We start from the raw sequence: 20,299 nt of genomic DNA on the forward strand, positions 1-20,299 counted from the left end.
TCCCGTCAGGCAGCTCTTTGGTCTGATGTGCATTCAGAGAAGATTATCTTTTCATGTGGCCTTTATTTGCAGCAGCTCTGCAGAATCTTGCAGTGCCACACTTAAGGCTGGGTGGTAACACGATCTCAGATTTAGACTGAGATAAAATCTACGTCAGTCTTGGTGATCAGCACGAGACGTTTTCAGTCAATGCATCTACAGAACCAGCTGGTTCCATCTTCTATACCCGCTAAATCCATGGGTCGGGTTGCAGGGGGGCTGGAGCCTATCCCAGCCGTCATTGGGCGAGAGGCGGGGACAAATCGCCAGTCCATCACAGAGACAAACGACCCACAGATACACAGGGAACATGTAAAGGCCCCAGCCGGGAATCGAACCTGGAACCCACTCGCTGTGAGGCGACGGCGCTAACCACCAGATATCAGCGACTATAACTGTGCAGGTTTTAGTGTTTCCTGCATTTCAGATTTCACCACTGAGGACACTGTTTGAGGTCCAAAATGGAGGAAATGGAAAATACTTAAATGCATTAGTGTCAGCCAGTCCCATCGAGTGTTCTCTCTCTGGCAAATCACGATCCTGCTGTGACCTCCAGCTGTGCTAACACTAGCCTGCCTCCCACCAGCTCACATCACAGCTTTACACTCAGGCACCTGCAGAGCCACCGCACACGCTGGCAGAGGGTGACCCCATCCATGCCATACTGGTTTAAGGGGGTTTAGGTTCTGCTTTCCCAATCCACCCGACTATCACACAGGCCACAGGGCTCGGTCTTGTTTGCAGACACCAGGACCTTGCTGCCAGTGTCGGTTCTGCCTGTCTGGTGATAAATTCTGCAGTTTGGAAGCTTGCAGTGCTCAGTTTTTGTTGGGTTTAACTCTAATATCTAGAGGCTGCGTTGTGTGTGAGGATCTTAATATATTATGCAGAGTTTGTAGAAGATTAACTATAAGAAATAGTGAATTTGTACAGCATGATGGAGGCAGAAAGGAGACTAAACATCATGAAAATGTGTTCACTTGATTAGATTTTTAGCTTCCACTATAGTCAAGAAACCAAAGCAGAGAAAACTGTGCAAGAGATCATTTAACTGCTTGAATCTCTTTTCTTGAGCTGTATTATACCACAATTAAATGATAAACTAACATCTGCTTCAGATTCTTGCTTTTCTCTATAAGTTGCAGAATATATTAGCCATTTCTTCTCAAGCCCCTTTGTTCATCTTTACCTGTGAATCTGATCTGGAGTATTACATTGGTCCTGGTGAATAAACACGCATATTCTGTGCTGCAAGGCTGAATTAGCTCCCAAACAATGACTGAAATGTGTTTTCTTTAAGCCCGGGTTAGTTGGTGCCTGTCGGGGATACGAGCCAAAGTGGAAATCCTCTGCTGGGGATGTGGGAAGTAAAACGATACCGGTGATGGTCCCAAAACAACTTCTGTAAGGTCGATAATGTGCGCGCTGATGTACTTCTTGGCTGTAGTGCTGCTGAGGTGGACTGCTTTGAGAAGGCATGAGGTGTCTGGAGGACTGTGACGGCGTGGGCGAGATGTCACCCGCTCACCGGTTTCTTTTTGCTCGTTGTAACAGCGCTGCGCTTATTATACCGGCTCGTGTTGGCGCTTGGTGTCAGTCTGCATCGGAGCATTTAAGCGAGACTACAGCAGACACAGTAACTGGTTAATTCAGGTGCCTTTGATTGAGTTGCAGGTTTAAACATGGCTTCTTTGTTCAGACCCACAATGCTAGATTAGTGTGGGGCGGGGCGGGCCCAGCACCTCCTGACCTGAGGTATTAGTGATATCTATTTGATTTGTAGAGTTAAGCTTTACTGTGCAAGTAGAGCCCTTTTCTGTTTATGGTACAGACTAAAGCAGACCAGATGTGCAGCAATCCTGCGTGAAGGCTGCTGGGTTTTGAGCTCTGAGGAGTTGACATTCTGCCTTCTCCTTATTGTAACCGCTCAACTAAATGCTCACCTCAAAGATGCACAAAGCATGACTGAGTCTGCCTGCTCTCTTGACCCTGGAGCCTGGCAACACTTCAAGGACAACTTACAGAAATCTGTGATGAGCAGCTTAGACCAAAAGTGGTGTTTTCCTCTTGAATAATTATTTCATGTGTAGTGGGGACATTTTATTCTAACGTTATAGGACAGAAAACAGTGATTGCATGTTCTCTCCGGGGACTCTGGCTGCCTCCCACCCCCGAAAACATGCAATTTAGGTTGATTGGTGACACTAACTGGCCCGAGCCAGTATTTCTAGTTTCTAGCCCGGGTAAATGGCGAGGGTTGCGTCAGGAAGGGCATCCGGCGTAAAACACGTGCCAAATCAAATGATGCGAGATTCACTCACTGCTGTGACCCCTGATAAAGGGAGAGGGCGAAAGAAGAAGAAGAAGGACAGAAAACCTGTCATCATATTACTGAAATATGACCATAAAGTTCAGTGAAGTTGACCTGTAATCAGCTTTTTGTAGGTAAATATGAACTTAAACTGTCTCGGTGTGTTTTCTGTTGAGCTTTTTTATTTCTGCATTAAATACACGTTAAATAAATGTGTTTAAGCTCTTGCATTTTTCACTTAAAGTTCCATCTAAATCTGTTTTATTCCAAATGATTGACCATCAATCTGCTACAATCTACTCATTTAGCTGCATTTTAGTTAATTGATAGTGTTGGATAGGAGCTTGTGTGATTAATGACACTTCGCTCTTCTTGATATGATGTTTTTTAGTGGATAAGTCATGTTTTTCATGGCTGGGCTGCTTTTTATCTGCTGCATCAACCCTTTTTCCATGATTTTCTGGCTGCAGGAAGAATTTTTCATGACAGCAACAAGAATGTATTAAAACAAATGGAAATAAGGTGAAGGAATTTTCAGGAAATATGTGAAGGCATGTGGAAGATTGTCAGAAAAGCTCTCGAAAACAAACAAACACGCAGCAGAGCAGACAGCCGGACATGTGGGGCTGCATGTCTGCAGGGAACACTGAAGGTGTCAAAAACCATGAAGCACATTATTCTCACCTCTTCTGCTGCTGAAAAGGATGTGAAAGACGTCCAGTTTACATCAAGCACTCAGAGATCTGTAATGAGACAGACTGGGCAGCCTGCTCAGACACACTTCTGCATAGTTTAGGAGGTGCAGAAGCAGGAGAAGATGGAGGAAACGGGCTGGAACGACAAGCCTCAGTGATTTAAAGTAATAAATAAATTGGTTGCTTCAGTAGCCAGTTTCTCAGTTTCAGTGGGATCGTCAGAGCGAGTTTATTCCGTGAGGAAGAAGGCGGAGAGGAGAGGACGGCTGCCTGAGAGTAAGGAACTGAACTCATTTTAAATCCTACAGATCTGGAGCTGGATACAGTATAAAAGAAGTGGTTTTTATCCTGCGTGCAGGGGAAAAAAGGGCAGCAGCTACTGGAGGCCCGTCAGTCATCCGGCACTCCTGGGATGAAGGAGGGGGAAGTGAAGGGTTCATTTTCTAAGTGACAGCTTCTTGTCAGAGCTTTTGTATGATGCTGCCGCAGCTCTCTACAACCCACGGGGGGGAGGGGATCGCCAGAAATCATGTGACCTCAGCTGTGGATGTCAGTGTTTGGTTGATTTTCTTATCGTGTGACTCACAGATGTTGAAGAGTTGGCTGTTTAGTGCAGTTTTAGATGCTACAGAGGGCTGTTTCTGAGTTTGAGTTGTGTTTTTGAGGTGATCGGTGATGTTATGCACAGTTCAGTGTCTTTTCTTCCAGGCCTGCTGCATTCATGCGTGCTGTGTAGTTATGTTATGTTTCACCGCTTTTATTCCATGTTATAGTTCTGAAAATACCTTCAAATGAAGCTTTATATGCAAAGATCAGTGACTCCAAAGTGTTTTTCTCATTTAAATTGTGAAGAAAATGTTTCTGAAAGTATTGCAGCTAATTTTCTTTGTTCAGAATTTCAAATATTTGTATTTCACTGAATTTGATTAAATAGAAAATATTGCAGAGATTAGTTTGCACCCGTTTAATTTTATTTAATGATGTATTTAGCAGAGACTGCAATGCATCTATTTAATTTGGTACAACCTAAGCTTAATAGATACAGTGCACCAGAGTTTTAATATTTAACTCACGAGTGGGTGGGAACCGTTGGCAGAAACCTTTTCTTGGGATCTTTTCCAGGATCTCTTAAGGGGTGTTTTCCTTCCATTTCCAAGGCAGGAACCAGGGGCTACACAGAGTTCAAGGGGCTGTTTTACCCCCAACCATCAGGATGGAGCTGAACATTCAAACTCAGACATTCATGCCTGCTTTAATCAGCTGGAACGACACAAGCTGCGATCTGCCAGAACAGAACCGTTCCTCCAGATTCTGTTGGAGAATCGGTCAGTTTTATCATGGAGACGTCTGAGGACACCCTCTGATGTTTTATAATCAACTGATTCCAGTCGTTAGAGACCCGACATCGTTTCTTAAATCAGCATCTTGACAATGGAAACGTTTTAAATGACAAAAACCTGTCAGTATTTCAGTCATTCAAGACAACAAATGTGACAAAATAACAGTCATTGGAGTTAAATGAACTGTGAAAATACATGATTATCTAAAAGGATCCATCTGTGAGAGAAACTACAGTAACTTCCCCATAAAGAGATGAAGTTTTTGGTCCAAATGCATCTTCGGTTTCTTTTCTTGCTCATAAATGCTGCTGATGATGGTTGTTTTTGATTAGATGGTGAATTAAGGTGCCAACGTAAACTGTCTGAACCAGTTTTTGTCCTGGGCTTGTTTTTCAGGTGCAGATAAAACCTCCGACTCATTCACACACACACATTCTCGCTGTGGTGCATGTAATACAGTACGCCTGTCCTCCCTGACAGAGAAACGCTAATTATGTAATTAACTCAACATCTAATTCAATTGGAAAAAGGAGGACATGGTTTGTTTTACAGTATCAGGATACGTCTGCTATTCAAGCCTCGAGTCTCTCTCTCAGTTCCCAGCAGAGTCCAAGCAGCAGCACTTGGCAGCGTAATCATCTCCACTGTGATAGTTTGTTATTATATTTGGAAATGGCAGCCCACTGACTGATGTGCTGTTTTTCCTCTTCTTCTTCTCTCTCGCTCCTTGTAGCTCAGGGCCACGTCTGCCTGGCTCGGTGGAAGCTCCAGACAGATTGCTGTGCTGAAAGGAGACTGAGAAGAGAAAGCCGGGCTCTCTGGGATCCGAGTCAATGAGCTGTTGGACGAGACAAGAAGCACAGAGGCTTGATTAAAATGGGGTAAGTTTAGCCGCTCAGACGGCCCTTTGCCAACAACTGCCGGTTGTTTATCCCAGCAACACGATGCTCACTGTTAGGTAACCTCTGCCCAGTCAGAGGAGGACAGATATGCTGATAGTGAAACAGAAACTGACTCATATACCGGATAACGCACTGATGTGTCTGCACACAGGCAGAAATACCCATTAACAGGATGCACCTAGGGCTGCAGCTGCAAAGCAGTCCCTTAAGGCGTTCATTTTTATAACTCATTACTTTTTATGAGGGTTTTTTAGTGCCAACTTTACTTTCAACCCCTTAAAATAAAATAATAACCAATATAGTTTAATTGCGATTGAAACGTGAGTAACTTTCTGCAAAGTTCCTCTTTAAAGGAGACGTATCATGCTCTGTGAGGTGGTGGGAAAGGTCCTTTTATTGAACAAATGTTCAATAAATGTTGTATAAAAAGCAGTTTGGACACTTCATCTATTGCAATCTTATGTCATATATATATCATATTAGAGATAAGATAGAATATCACTTTTATTATCAAAGGTTGTAACTGATTAAAGGAAATAAAAATGTTTAAAAAGTGAAATACAAGCTGCTCACACTGCTCCTCCTGTCCTTATATTAATTACATGAATCACAGTTTGTATGACTGGATGGAAACAACTGAGCGTTGCAATTAAAGCAATTAAAGGAATTGTGGGACAGAATTATCTCTGTTTGCTTTTTAAGGATGGTCCGGTGCATCCTATGCTAAAGGAGATGCTGAAGGAAGCATTGAAGATCCTTTCATTAGTATTTCTACAATTCTAACAGCTCTAACTTTGGCTGCTACCTGGATGCTTCTGGGGTATTTCACTCAGTTCGGAAGATTCCTAAACAAAATAGACTATTACATCGTTCTTAGAGGCCCATTGCATTTATGACAGGCTTTCCAGGCTTTCCAGTTTGATGCCAGCCGACTCAGGGAGCTATCCTATTGGACCTCTCCTCTGCCTTTGATACAGTCGACCGCCTCGTCCTGATAAACAGACATGACTGGTTTAGTGTTAAGTGGTTCTCCTCCTATTTGACCGGCAGGAGCTTTAGTGTCTCTGTGAAAAACTTAACATCCGACCCTGCAGCTCTCATATATGGGTTACCCCAGGGTTCTGTCCTGGGACCAGTTCTATTTCTGCTGTACATGCTCCCCTTAGGGAGGATTATACAACAGTTTGCTGACATCTCTTATCATCTCTTTGCGGACGATATCCAATTATCTTGTTCTTTTAAGGCATCTGAGACCCATAAATTGAGCTCCTCGACCAACTGCTTATCACAAATAAAACAATGGTTGAGTGATAACCGTCTTCAGTTAAACTCAAACAAAACCGAGACCCAGACAGTGCTATTCCTGGCATCAAACGGCACTTAGGCAGCCTCAGCCAGACACCCAAAACTGGCCTGAGTCATTTTTGCTGAAGCCATGTCTCTAGCTCAGTGGTTCCCAACTGGTCTGGCTTCCCACCATCATTTGTTATCTACAAGCTGGAACATTTTTAACATCTCAAATTTCTTTAATGAAAACATGTTGCAGTTTGAACCTGACATAAAATAAAATATCAGTGTGTTGATGGATGCAAAATCGAAGTTTAAAACAAAAGAGTGTGTCGGTAGAGAGGAAAAATTCCCTTTAACACTCAAGTGGCTGCATTTTAATTAAAAATTAATTAAAAATCAAATAAACCGCAGCTTTTCTTCTATCTGTGAAATGGCGGGAGTCGATTAGCATTACAGGTATCGTCGCCACCTACTGTTTAGGAGTGTGAATAGCAGTCAGAGTCCCATTGAAAACGGGTCCGTGACCCACTTTTGGGTCGCAACCCACCAGTTGGGAACCACTGCTGTAGAACATCACACAAAACGGTTACTAAAGACCTGCTTTTTCCAGCTGCGTAACATCGCCAGACTAAGAAGTATCGTCTCTAAAAATAATGTGCATTTATTTCTAGATTACTGTAACAGCCTGTTCACCTGTCTGAGGAAGAAGGATTTCACTCGTTTACAGCTTGTACGAAACTCTGCTGCGAGGATCCTGAAGCGCACTGACAGAAGAGCCCACATCACCCCCGTCTTAAAATGTCCTCACTGGCTGTATTTTACAGCATAAACTATAACATTTTTTTTTGACATTCAGGCTCCTCCCTACATCCTGATCCGATCCAGCCTTACACTTCAGCTCCTGGCTTGAGATGCTCTGATCTATTGATGCTTCCTCGCACTCGCTTTAGGACCCGAGGAGACGGATCTTTCCAAGCTGCTGGACCAAGAATGTGGAATGAATTACCACTTATTATGCGATCACTTGACTCTGTCGATGCTTTTAAAAAACAACTTGAGACATTCTTTTTTAAACTAGCCCACGGGCTGCTAGGACTGATATTAACTGCTGTAATTTACTTTAAAATGTCCATTTTGCACTCACTGATTCCCTTCCTGTGAAGCATTTTGTGACTGCTATATAGATAAATTTGACTTACTTACTGTTCGACCGGACCCAGTGTAACGGCTCTCTTGCCAGCCAGGTCTTCACACCTCGCCATGTAGAGGCTGGTTGAGATGGAAGTTAAAATGCAAATGTCAATTTGGATAGAAATTCCAGTCGGTATGCCCTGAAGCATGTTACCACAAGAGAGCATTGCACCAAGTACAGAGATCACACTGTCACACACCAAAGTGACTCTCCTCAGTTCAGCCGCAGACGGTCGGTACTGATCCGTTGCTTTTAGTTTGCAGTGCAGTGCACAGAATCAGACGTACTTTGGTCAGTAACTCAAATCTGCTCTTGTGCATGTAGACTGTAACAAAGATGGAGTCCAATTAAGCGAAAGTCGAACTGTAAGTGTTCATCTGAGCTGCCTAAATATTTTCAGTCCCAGTTAAAGCGTCAGGGTTGTGTCACACACGCAAATGTACTTTTCCTTTGACATGTACCTTATTTTTCGGACCATAAGGTGCACCTAAAATCCTTTAATTTTCCATGTTTTTCCTTAAAATGCTGTGCGCCTCACGTATGAATTAATTCTGGTTCTGCTTTCTGACCTAGAACTGATTTTATGTGGTACTCTGCGCTCAAAAATCTGTCAAAATGTTTTAGCACGGCCTTGGAAAGCTACGAAGCTGCACTGCTTGATGGATTGAGCATTACGGGCCACCGTAGTCAGGAGCCTCACAGAGTAATACGATCTGTGCTTCAACATTAAGGTGCATTCAGTCATTCATTTTCTATACCTGCTGCCCCAAAAATGGCTCCTTTTCAGAGACATGCTGACGAAGCGGGTTTCAAACTCAACGCAGCACAACAAGTGAGTTGAATAAAGTTTGATTTTTCTGAGTTTTGTCTAATTTAATGCGCCTCATAACCCAGAAATTCTAGCAGAAATTCAAAGTGCTTGTTGAAGCAGTGAAATAATAGTCATCCTTGGTGCTTTCTCACTCGTCTGAAAAAGAATACCCATATTTTCAAATATATATATAGATACTTACAAATAAATATGGAGATCCTGACTTATTTCTGTTCTCCGACAGCCTTTCACAGGATTTTAAAAACTCTGACGGGTCATCAGACCTTTGTTGCTCTTTCATGGAGTTGATCTGAGTTTTTCCACCTCAAAGAAAGTCTTCATGGACCAGTTTTAAACAGGAAAGGCGGTCCCTAATCGTCTCGTTTTGGGCGATTTTACTCACAATCTCAGTCTTTCCTTCACTCCCCACAACATGTTGACCGTAGGTGATTGTCAGAATGTGGATCCATTGGTAATCAACAACTTTCTGCTCAGCTTTCTCCTCACCTTGACGGACCGGAACAGCATCCAGGTCGCTGCAGACACTCCATCTATCCACAGGCTCAAACTATGAGAAGACCCAGAACAACGGTGTTGGTTTTATACCAACAAAGACACTCTTACAGTGACTCCAATCATATGAACGATTTATGCATTTTTCATTACATTTGCTGTTCTTCTGCACTTTGTCATCATGGCTGGAAGAAGTCGGCCCTGGTGCATGCTGGGACATGGTGGCTGATTTACCGCCCTGCTGAGTTATTCCTCAGTTGGCTTCAGTGACAGGGAGGGAGCAGACCTCCAGAGAGCATTTCTGCTGGCTTTTATTCATCTGGAGAAAGGCAGCGAGAGGGCAGAGGCTGCCTTTTACTATTCACACGCACACACTCGTGCTAATTAAAGCCAAATTCCACATTTCAGTTTTTTTTTTTCTCCTTTCAGAACTTTGCATGGACACGTTTGTGTAAATTAAACCGAATAAGAGGGAAACCTGTCGGTTTCACCAGAATGTGCTGCAGGCACAGACATGACAAACGGGTACATTAAACGAGATCTTTATCAGTCTCTATCTTTTAGAGTTTACTTACAATCATTAGGTCAGATTAGTCATGCAATCTGATTGGCTGGTACTTTTGTTATCATTTGAAAAGTTGAACTTTTATCAATTTTTTTCCAAGCAAAGCAGGCAACACAACGGAATAGGCCCAAATAATTTCAAATAACCATCCCCCAACTCAACGGGAAGGAGAGTTAAGACTCTTAAAGCTTATACTTTATGCAGTATAAGTCTCAGTCTCCAGATCAACATATTCATCCCCTGATTTTTGTATAGCTGCCCACAAAGGAAGATAATTAACTCTGATCACAGGAATCATGGAAGGAATGGCAATTGATCTATTACTGCAAAGCTGTAGAAGTGCGTGGAGGCTCGTTCGTGTTTTAGCATTAAGGGGATTTGACTTATCTTATTCACATCTGACTCTCTGTTTCCTAATCTGAGTCGTAATCACAGCCATAACCCTGCTCTGCTGACTGATGGAGGCAGAAGATGAGATGTGGTTGCTGGGCATTTGGGTTGAGTGGTCAACATGCGAGTTGGACTCATTACAGACAGAGAGAAAGGGCCTCGGTTCACCCAGAACCATCTTGGTTGCTCTCTGGGCTCCTGCCTAATCTGAAACTACCGTCTGATTAGTCAGCGGGAAGAAGCGAAGCCCGCCGCCAGTGGACATCCAAGCAGTTATCTTCATTACTGTCCCTTCAGCTTACGGCTTTCTCTCGACGCTGCATTCATTTCCTCTTACTCTGTCTCATCTTTGTCTCTACCAGCTCTCATTTCTTTTGACTATCCTGCTCGGTCTGTCTCTTTGTATCCATCTTTCAATCTCCACTTTTAATAGCCAGACAAGAAGGGCAATAATCCTTCTATTATTATTCTTGCTGCAGAGAAAAGGAAAAAAAGAAAAAGCCCGAGGGGGTAGAGGGGGCACCATTTATTTAAAAATGAATGTGATTATTCTGGTGAAGGGACCACGCTTCAGAGCTGTGGTTATCCAATATTTCTATATGTGAGTGAAGAGGTTGGGGAACTCTGACAGATCACGTGGCTAAAGCTCGCGGATAAAGTCTAAACTCAGCAGAGATGCATTATAAGGCCCGAATACTGCTAATTATAGAGTTGAATAAGTTCAGAGGATCATTTTTATGATGACGTGCTAAATATGCACAAGTTGAAATAATCTAATCTGTTGTTAAAATTGACTTGTGATCATTTATTAAGCTGAGCAGATTTCTAAAACATCTGTCCTCATCTGTCTCTGTCCCTGCAGGCTGCAGATGTTTGCATCTGCTGACTGCGTGTCTGAGCGCCTCTCACTCTGCCCACAGCCATGCCAGACGTGAAGCCCCCCCCACCATGTGACTACCCCTCTACTTCCTCTGCCGCACTCGCTGCCGGCTCTACAGCTGGCTACAAATCCCCCTTCAACCTTGTCGTCGGCATGGAGCCCTGCATCGCCAACCTCCCCCTGTCCCCAGACCACTTGTCTTCCTTCCCCCAACACAGACCCAGCGGCCCCCATTACCCAGGCCTCCAGGGACCGCCCTACCCGCTCATGGCCAGGTGCAACAGCAGCACTCTGCTCACTAACTTGGGGCTGAGGTATTGCTCCAGCAGGCAGGGCCCTCTCGGGGTGGAGCCAGGACAGGGGCTGGCCCCGGGCTCCTACATCCACTCTGGAGGCAGCAGACCTTATAGGAGTATGGAGAACTTGAACTGGAACACTATGGCAGATGCAGGCCTGTGCACACTGAGTGCTGCTTCTTGTAGGAGCGTGGACAGTGAGTTTATTTTACGCTACACCTCCTCCAGCCACTGGTATGATGGACCTCCAGATGGATCTTTACTTGGGGCCCACGGGCTGGTACCAAACGCTGAAAGCTTGGCATTTTACCCTCGGCACGGGCTGCCCAGAAAGGACCTGCCACTCTTCCCACAGTTGTTGTTTCCAGGTGGTCTCGACGAATGGGATGCAAGGAAGGGCCTAAGGGACAAACTCCGCCTCCAGAGTGCAAGGTCAGCTGTTGAGCCTTTAAGGCCCCTCCCATTGCGGCCTCAGGTGACTCCAAACGCCACAACTGCCGAGCGAGAACGTGTCCATCAGGGGAATTCAACAGGTGCTTTGTCCAGACCGCTGTGCACAAAGCGCACATCTCCAGAAGAGATCAAGCAAGAGGTCTTGAGGCGCTTGCAGCTCCGGCGGCAGAACAGTAGCCCTAACTTGGCTGTTCACAGTTCTCCATCTAGCCCAAAAGTAGTTAAAACTTCCTACACAACAGACAACATTGCAGGTATCGGGAGTGGAACAGATTCTGCATGCGAGCGCCGCAGACCTCCTGTGGGACGTCTGCATATCCCTACGTTTGAGGAGTTTAAGAGGATGAGGCAGAGTGAGGGGAAACGGAGCGTGGAGTCCACAGCAGGTTGTGTGGCATCTGGGAAACATGACCTTCCACAGGCTGACAGAGCCTCAGAGAGCAAAGTAGTTCCCTCTGATCAGACTGACCCTCAGGCAGGAGGTGGAGGGAGGTATCCCGAAGAGATGGAGGGAGACGGTACCAATGAAAGGACAGCCAGCAGTGATGAAGGCCTGCAGACCACCACCTCCTCACATAAATCTGCTTTTAGCACTGTAACCACGAGCTGCACTGCATCCTCCTCTTCTGTCACCAGCACATACTCGCCCATCCGCACCGGCCCGTCTCCACGTCTGCCCCTGCAGCCTCAGGCCAGCTCAGCCCAGGACAAAGCCACCGTTGTGGCAGATGACGGGAGCACCAGGCGTAGGAGGAGCAGTCTGGAACCAGCTGGGTCGGTTCCCTTCCCGCCCAGCAGAGAGATCTGTGAACGTCCCTCCAGCTGCTGCCCAGCGCTCCTGTTGGAGGGGACGGACCTGTCCAGGTACGGAGCCAAGATCTATAAGATGAAGGATGGGCTCATTGGATCTGCACTGGACCTCATCAAGAAGAGGTTAGTCGGGTGGAGAAGACAGATGAATGAGGTGTTCCTGGTGAAAACATCTGGAGTTTTTACCCAGCAAAGCATTCATTTGCATTATTTATGTTTCTCATTGAGCTGTTTCATCATCATTGGTACAGCTGCACAGTGGTTTGGTCTCGGTTCGAATCCCAGCTGGGCCTGAGTTTGCATGTTCCCGCTGTGCATGTTTGGGTCTCCGGCTGCCTCCCACCATCCAAAAACATGCACTTTATATTAATTGTTGATTCTAAATTTACCGTTGGAGTGGGTGTGATGGTTGTTTGTCTCGGTGTGGCCCTTTAAAAACCTGGCAACCCGTCCGGGGTGAAGCCCACCTTCTGCCCTGTGACCTTAAATTGAATCAGGCGGATGCAGAAAATGAATGAATGAATGTTATTTTAGATGCTTTTTTACCAGCAACATGGTGTTAAATTCCTCTTCATAATGAAGTTACATAATGCTGGACTTTCTCTTGTAAACGACCACAGCACACAGACGTTTTAAAGCTCTATGCTGCACCTAGTTTAACCTCCTGAAACAGCTGCGACGTTAGCTCTCGGTGCACATGATCTGAGGCTGTGGCATTAGTGCACGCCTCTGTGTTTGTTTGCCTTGAAGTACCACAGCGTTCATCCGTCTGTCTGAGCCCACACGTGCTGTTGTGATATCAGTTTATCTCAGTTATTGTGCTAACAGCTGTCGGAGCTAACACCAGACTGTGGGCGGGAGGCCGGCGTGAGGCATGACAGACTGGAGGACTGGCACCGTCCCTGCAGACTGTGTCAGCTGCCGCCGAAACGAACGCTGGCTTCGCTCCACTGTGGTTCATTCTGATCAAGGACGAACCAGATGACGCTGTGCTTTTAGCTCTCTGGACTCAGAGGAGTTGCTTGGTTTGGCCAGATCAATATAAACTCCAGCCCCACCGTAGGTTTGTGTCTCTTTTAAATGGGAGATGGACCGTATCTTTTCCCAGGACTCTCTGCTGACTGTCGCTCTTTTGTCTGCTCTCCAGGAAGGAATGATGGATGTCTGGAGTGATGCATTGAAATTGCTCTCAGTTGTTACCCTTACCACAAACCAGATCTCTGTTGGCTTCTGTTTACTTGATTATAGAGCTGTAAGAAAGAGGCTTAAGAAAGCGTGATAAATGTAAGAAAGCATGATAAATGAGTCTAATGAATGCATGACAATCCATGCTAAATGTTGGAAACATCTCCATCTGCTGATCAGTCAATATAGCGCCCGTTGACATCGTGCAGCTCGCTGTTTATCCCTGTGGATTCATCTTTTATATTCAAAAATACCTTCATAGCAGCACACTTTGCAATCTCTAGAGATTTGAATTCAACCTGAGGCTTTGTGAATGAATGAATTAATTAAACATGACAGCATTCTGTGTGAGCTGCACATCCTGAGGTGTTTGGCTCCCACCAATAAGTTTCTTTGTTTAAGCTTATCGTGCAGCGCATTCTGCATTCAGAGCATAATACTCCCTTTGCTTCAGAATCACTGTAATAGGCACATTATTATGCCTGGGATGGATTTTAAAGGCTTAAAGTGGAGTGAAGCATCAAAGCAGTGCCACTGAGTTAATTGCACGCTGCAGCAAAGGTGCAATGTGTGTATATATAGCATGAGGAGGGGATGCTTTTTGTTTATTTATCTTTATTAGATGCTGCCGCACAAAGAGAAATATATTGAATTCATTTCAGTGAAACATGCATCAGTAAAAATGACAACCGGGCTAATTTGATTGTCACATCTTGCCGTTTTGAGCGGTGATCTATCACATAGCATCCTGATGAAGTTATTACGCCCCATGCATCATCCAGGGTGTGACAGCTAATGCCGGGTGTGCAATTGAAGCCTTTTTAATGACAGTTTGTTCAAGAGAAAACCGATTGGACGCATCAGAGCTGCAGCTTCAAAACTGTGTTAATCATCTTGACCTTTTCCCCACATTGATGGGATTTATCTGCTGTCTTTGCTTTTCCTTCCTTCTTTATATTTGTTTATTTAATTTTTTTGGTGTCGGGTTTGATGCTAAATGTATTTGTTCTAAAGTGGATGCAGCAGCCACAGGGAACCAGTAAGAGCTCAGCTTTGTAACTGTTTGAGGAAAAAGCTCAGAAAAGATGTATTTATGTAAGAACCAGTGGCATAATGAGACCTTAGGGATATAGAAGGGTACAAACGAGACCAAGTGAACTGTTTATGAGAGGTAAATCAATGTTAATTGAGTCATAAAGTCAAAGATGCTCTGCTTCCAGCTTTATACATTTACTTTGAGGACAAATCAACTGAGTTCTGGTAATTAATTAATCAAAAAACAGCCACGAGTTGCAGTTCTCAACAGTATATATGAGATTAGGATGAGAACAAGACACAAATGAATAGGTATATAACAGCCAGAGTAACAGCAGCAGGTGATATTTAGGTGATAAACTGTGGACATGACACAAAACATGAGGGAGATTACATGCAGCATTGCATTCAATCTCAAAAGACAATATCAGCTCTCATCTCAAATGCATCCCTAGCTGCTATTGGACAGAAACCATGTGACCGACCATCCCCCCCATGCTGTTACTCACACCACTTGAAGAGGGAGGTCAATATTTCAGGAATTACGGCGTGTCTCTCCTGCAGACAGACAGACATTATTGAAACTCCATTATGGGTTTTGACCCCTGGGTCCATTAACGTTGCTGAGCCTTTATGAACCACAAACACCTTTTAATTTAATGAAAACTAAATCTTTGTTGCAGTGATATTGTGTTTTCGTGGCTTCTGAGCTGCTAGATCAATAAACTAGTGTGGAGGTTTTGTTCTTATTAATGTGGGAGCAATATTTCATGAACACAGGCTTTAAATAGCTTAGTTAAATGTGAAAGGGGGGAGTTTTATTGAGAAACTTACAGGGAGATGATGGGCTTTCTTCTGCATTAGCGTGTTCTTTTAAATTTTTCAGTCCAACAGCAGACATTTAATTTTGCATGCAAGCTCTGAAAAACTCTTTGACGATTCATTCCAGCACCAAACGGCTAATTTAGCAGGTAGCTTGATAAGAAAACTCAGCACTTAGAAGCTGAAGAGACATTATACAAGGAGAGTGAAGATAAAACCTACTGTATCCTGATTATTGTACAAACATAAACATGTGAACTGAAAGGATTAAAGAGGGAGAGAAAGATGGGTTAGCATCACACGTCCCAGAGCAGCTGTAAGATCTCACATGCTTCCTTCACTTAGTGGCCGACTCGTGTTGACTTCTCGTCACCAGAGAGCTGATTTGTTATGTGCTCTCGCAGATTCATGAGACTCCCTGTAGGCATGTTTTTGTGGTTCACACATGATGGCTGCGTGCTATCAGACAAAGGAATGAAGGAAAGCGTGTGGCTGCATGCAGGAGTCACCCCTGTGGTCCGGGGGTTCAGGTGTTAATGTCCACAGATGTGTCTAATTACTGTCCCCCTGGGGAAGGGGTGGGGGGTGGGGGCAGGAAGGCAGGAAGCGCATTGATTCAGATGTTTTAGGGTTTTAGGATGGTGGGTGTTGGCAGAGAGAAGGACGAATGACAGCAGCTTTGCCAGAATTATAATTTCAGCCTTCCTCTCGCTCATGTTCCCTTTTGTTTCTGCCTTTCCTTCTCCCCCCCCTTTCGCTTTCCTCTTCCTTCATTCACTTCCGCTCTCACTGCCCTCCTCCTCTTATTCTCCCTCCCATTCTTTCACTCTCCCTCTCCTCTCCCCATCCATTCCTCCATCCCTCTGTACCTCCATCTCCTCCTTTCCCCACCAGCTGCAGTGCAGAGATCTCCGCCGAGGCCCCCGTCAGGCTGTCAGGTGATCGGGACGGAGGCTGTGACATCACCACCTCCTCGGCCGACTGTCAGCCCTCCGCCGTTGCCATGGCAACGTCGGCAACGGCCTGCAGAGCCGATGCTGGCGACGAGGCGCCTGTTGGAGAAGGAGGAGGATCAGAGGAAGCAGGAGAATGCGTAAGGGTTCTTTTTCTCTCTCTTCTTTTTCATGTTTTTAGACTCGTTTGTGCTTTTTTTGCGTCTCCGCTGATGTTTTCCGGCTTCGTGGCGTTCGGAAATATAAAAATCTGTCGGTACTCAAGGATGACAAGGGACAAGCAAAGGGGACTGCGACACATGCATGCACACCCCTATGCAGAGGTATGTGATGAGGCAGGAACAAGCATGCAACGCTGTATCTTCCAGCAACAGCTCCGATGTCTGAGGATGCAGTAAAAAGAGGATTAAGCCCCCCCCCCCGGCAGTGGGGTGCTGTTGGTAACTCATTCCTCCTCTCTGCATGGCTCCTCTCTGCTGGCTGGCTGCAGCTTGACTCCAGCCTCAGCTGCAGCTAGCATCTCTCCGCATTCGCAGAGCAGAAGAGCCAGACTGGCGTCTCGCTTCCAGGCTGAAGGTAGTGTAGAGAGAAGATGTCGAGGTGCGTTGTCTTCTCGCCTTTTCTAAATCTTTGGCTCTGAATTTACAGTGTTGCCTGCCTCTGATCCTTCAGGAGAATATTGAATATTCTCCTTCATCTCGCCTGATAGCTTCGAGCTGAAAGCCGTGTTGTTATCTGCTGTGAAGCGGTGAAAAGCTCTCTGTGCCTCTGAGTCATGTGCAGCTGTTAGTTGTCAACATTTGAGGGAAAGTAATTGCTGATGTATTCCAATATCATCCATCTGATCTGAATCATCTGCGGAGAGGAGCCCCGTGTTAAACCAATGAGCTTTACATATTGAACTTTACACCTCGGGTCAGCTCCCAGAGGCTTGGTAAACCCACGTGAGTGTTTGTCTATGCGGGATGCTGCAGTGTTTGGGGAATTCCTTGCCTTGTCTCCAGAAAAACCCAGGAGATGCTTTGAGTTCTCCCTCAGAGGCTGTTTTTTTTTTTTATCTTCAAGGCTGTGTGATTTCAAGAGCAGATTTTTTAAGATCTGTGTCCCGGCTGTGCTTACAGCAGATGATTAGTGCTGCATCTGAGCACAACATTTGGATTCCTCTCAAGGATCACAGACTCAGATGTGTTATGTAATGATGTCATCACGGTGACGCTGCTCATGAAAACCTGCTCACAGATGCCAAGAAACACATTCAAGCTGGGATTTTTGTCATCTCATCGTTCCCGCCTTCGAGTTTCACCCCCCATTTCACCTGTTGCTATGGCGACGGGCGCGTTTTGATTGACTTGCATGTCTTTCCAACCGGCAGCACACCAGCCTGGGCTGTCGGCGCTCCAGCTCGGACGCAGCCTATGAGCTGGCTGAGACGGTGAAAGCGCAGCGCGAGTGCCGCCTCCGACCACACTACAGCGACCCCATGCCGGCAGACGCCTCCAAGCGCAAACAGCTGGAGATGAAGATCGCTGCTGCCGCCCGACTCCACAGTCACCGCCGAGACCGGGACCGAGACCGAGACAGCGGTGAGTGCACGGCGGCTGACTTACGCCGCGTTTCCTGCATGTGATCCCCTGAAAACTGCGTTTTCCTTCAGCTGCATTCAAACTTTATTCAAACCAAACAGTGATTGACGGTTTTGGAGGAGTTATTGTAGCTATTTATGAAATGTCACAAAGGCAAAAAGATAAATTATACAAAGAAAAGCATGTGTTTTGCTCAAAAATGGTTTAGAAATATGCAATATTTCAGCCCATTGTTGTGGTTTGGCCCAGTTAATATCTAAGTGCAGGATCAGATAACCCCCGATGCCATCAGCAGGACATCATCAGGACATCTCCAGACTACGAAGCTCCTTCAGAGCACCAAAGACTCACCAACTGTCGAATGTTAATCACTTTAGAGCTTTGAATTGGACTTTTAAAGGCTGTTAAGCACCCTTTCTGCACAATGTTTAATGATGAGATTTGCTTTTTACTGTGAAAGTTCACAAAAAAGTTTAATATTTGTATAGCTGTGATTGAGCTTTTGTTTGAGGTTAGGTCTGAACAGCTCTCCCTCTAACCAGCAAGCTAAATTTGCTCAGTTTAACTCTTTAAAGGCCCCTTTAAGTGTCTTTTTATTCATTTTTTAACACATTGGGACGAGCCGGGTCAGTGGAATTTACAGTCCAATACACAGGCTTTATTTTCTGTTCAACTTTGTATTCTCACTTAACCTCATCAGAAGAGATGAACCCACCCACCCTACACCCCCCACCCCCCCTCTCAATTGTGACTAAGCTTCCAGCTAAGCCCAGCATTTTACAATCTGTCCCATTTTAAAAAGCTTAAGCCTCTTACAACTTGCACTCGATCTATTTGAACATCTCTTATGCAGCTTCGCACTTGCTCCTCTGAAGGTTATGGCCTTTGCACCTTGTCCCCCCCCCCCACAGTTCCTCCTGCTGATGCTTTCCGTTCTCCTGCCTGTCAATAAGAGCTCAGGATGCTGGCCACAGAGTTGGTCAATAAATTGCTGATCAAAGGGTCTTCCATTCATACACTCAGCAGTAAAAGAATATCAGCGTCCAGTTATTTGGATATTCTGACTTAAACCGTGTCCATTTGAAAACTTGGACTCATCCAGGCTCAGTTTGAGCTCACACCCGATGGTATTGACTCGCCATGAATGTGTACAAAGGTTAAGTCTTGACCTTTGATCTGATTATCGGTGAAAGATTATATCTGTAACGGCCTCTTCATCTTCCTCCTAATTGAATGGGCGTCCGTTTCAGAGGCTGATATTAATCTGACACTTTCCCCGCTCTCTCCCCAGCGCCGGCAGCGCTGCGCGGCAGCTCGGAGCCGCCCGGCGAGGAGCGTCAGTCGGTCCTGGGGGTGACCCGCTCCGGGCAGCATCGCTGGAGCACCATCAGCAGCCTGAGTGCAGACAGTGGCGTGGTGGGCCTCAGCGATGAGCGGGAGGAGGAGGACAGCGAGCCTCGCCGTCACCGCAGAAACCGCGGCGCCGAGGTGGAGCGCGTGGACAGCGGCATTGGCCCGGGTCTGTCCCGCACCTGGAAGAGACCGTCCGCCTCGCTTCGAGCCTGGGAGGCCCAGAGGCCGTGTCCAGACTGCGGCCAGCGGGACGGCGCCTCGAAGGAGCGAGGAGAGCGAATGTGCGAGCGCTGCTCCAAGCTGCGCACGGAGCGCAAAGAAGCCATCCTGGAGTTTCTGAACACGGAGTCGAGCTACGGGGAGGACCTGCGCATCATCAAGGAGGAGTTTTACTGCCCCATGCAGAGCGCCGGGCTGCTCACGGCGGAGCAGCTCGCCGTGGTGTTCAGCAACGTTCAGGAGCTCATAGACGTCAACGACCGCTTCACCGAGCACCTGCAGGACAGCATCGACCAGGCCTTCGATCAGGTGACTGCTGCTCGTCTCCCACAAACGCACAAAACATCTCCATCAGCGGTTTTTATTAGCAGAACCCAGCTACTGCAGGGAAAAGGTTAATATGTCAGGAACTGAATCAGAGCCACCAGCTGTCGGCATCAAAGTAGTGAAATTAGAGCTGCTGTCGTCGGTGTGTTGACATAATGGATGATGTGTCAGCTGACATCATTTCTCTGCTTCCACTCATCGAAAATGACTTTTTTTCCTATAATAAGATCATTTTCAGTCATAAAAGCCACAGGACATGTAGTAATTGCTTCAAGGACGCTTTTTTTGGGCGATGCTGACACTTAATTTGTCCAAAAAGCCTGCTGCCGTCCCCT

The 20,299-nt window shown here is 45.8% G+C and overlaps 1 protein-coding gene across 2 annotated transcripts in view; it reads left to right on the forward strand.

Moving 5' to 3' along the window:
- The window catches only part of arhgef49 (Rho guanine nucleotide exchange factor 49), a 61,957-nt gene that overhangs the window by 38,047 nt on the left and 3,611 nt on the right, over positions 1–20,299 (forward strand). For both annotated transcript variants that reach the window (XM_072397498.1, XM_072397499.1), the window contains 5 exons: positions 5,119–5,266; positions 10,911–12,610; positions 16,424–16,622; positions 17,855–18,065; positions 19,357–19,946. In XM_072397498.1, coding sequence (XP_072253599.1) covers positions 10,971–12,610; positions 16,424–16,622; positions 17,855–18,065; positions 19,357–19,946 — 2,640 coding nt within the window. In that variant the 5' untranslated portion in view covers positions 5,119–5,266; positions 10,911–10,970. The remainder of the gene's footprint in view (positions 1–5,118; positions 5,267–10,910; positions 12,611–16,423; positions 16,623–17,854; positions 18,066–19,356; positions 19,947–20,299) is intronic.

This window comes from Leuresthes tenuis, unplaced genomic scaffold, assembly GCF_036924035.1.
Source record: "Leuresthes tenuis unplaced genomic scaffold, fLeuTen1.0.hap1 SCAF_12, whole genome shotgun sequence".
Lineage (NCBI taxonomy): Eukaryota > Metazoa > Chordata > Actinopteri > Atheriniformes > Atherinopsidae > Leuresthes > Leuresthes tenuis.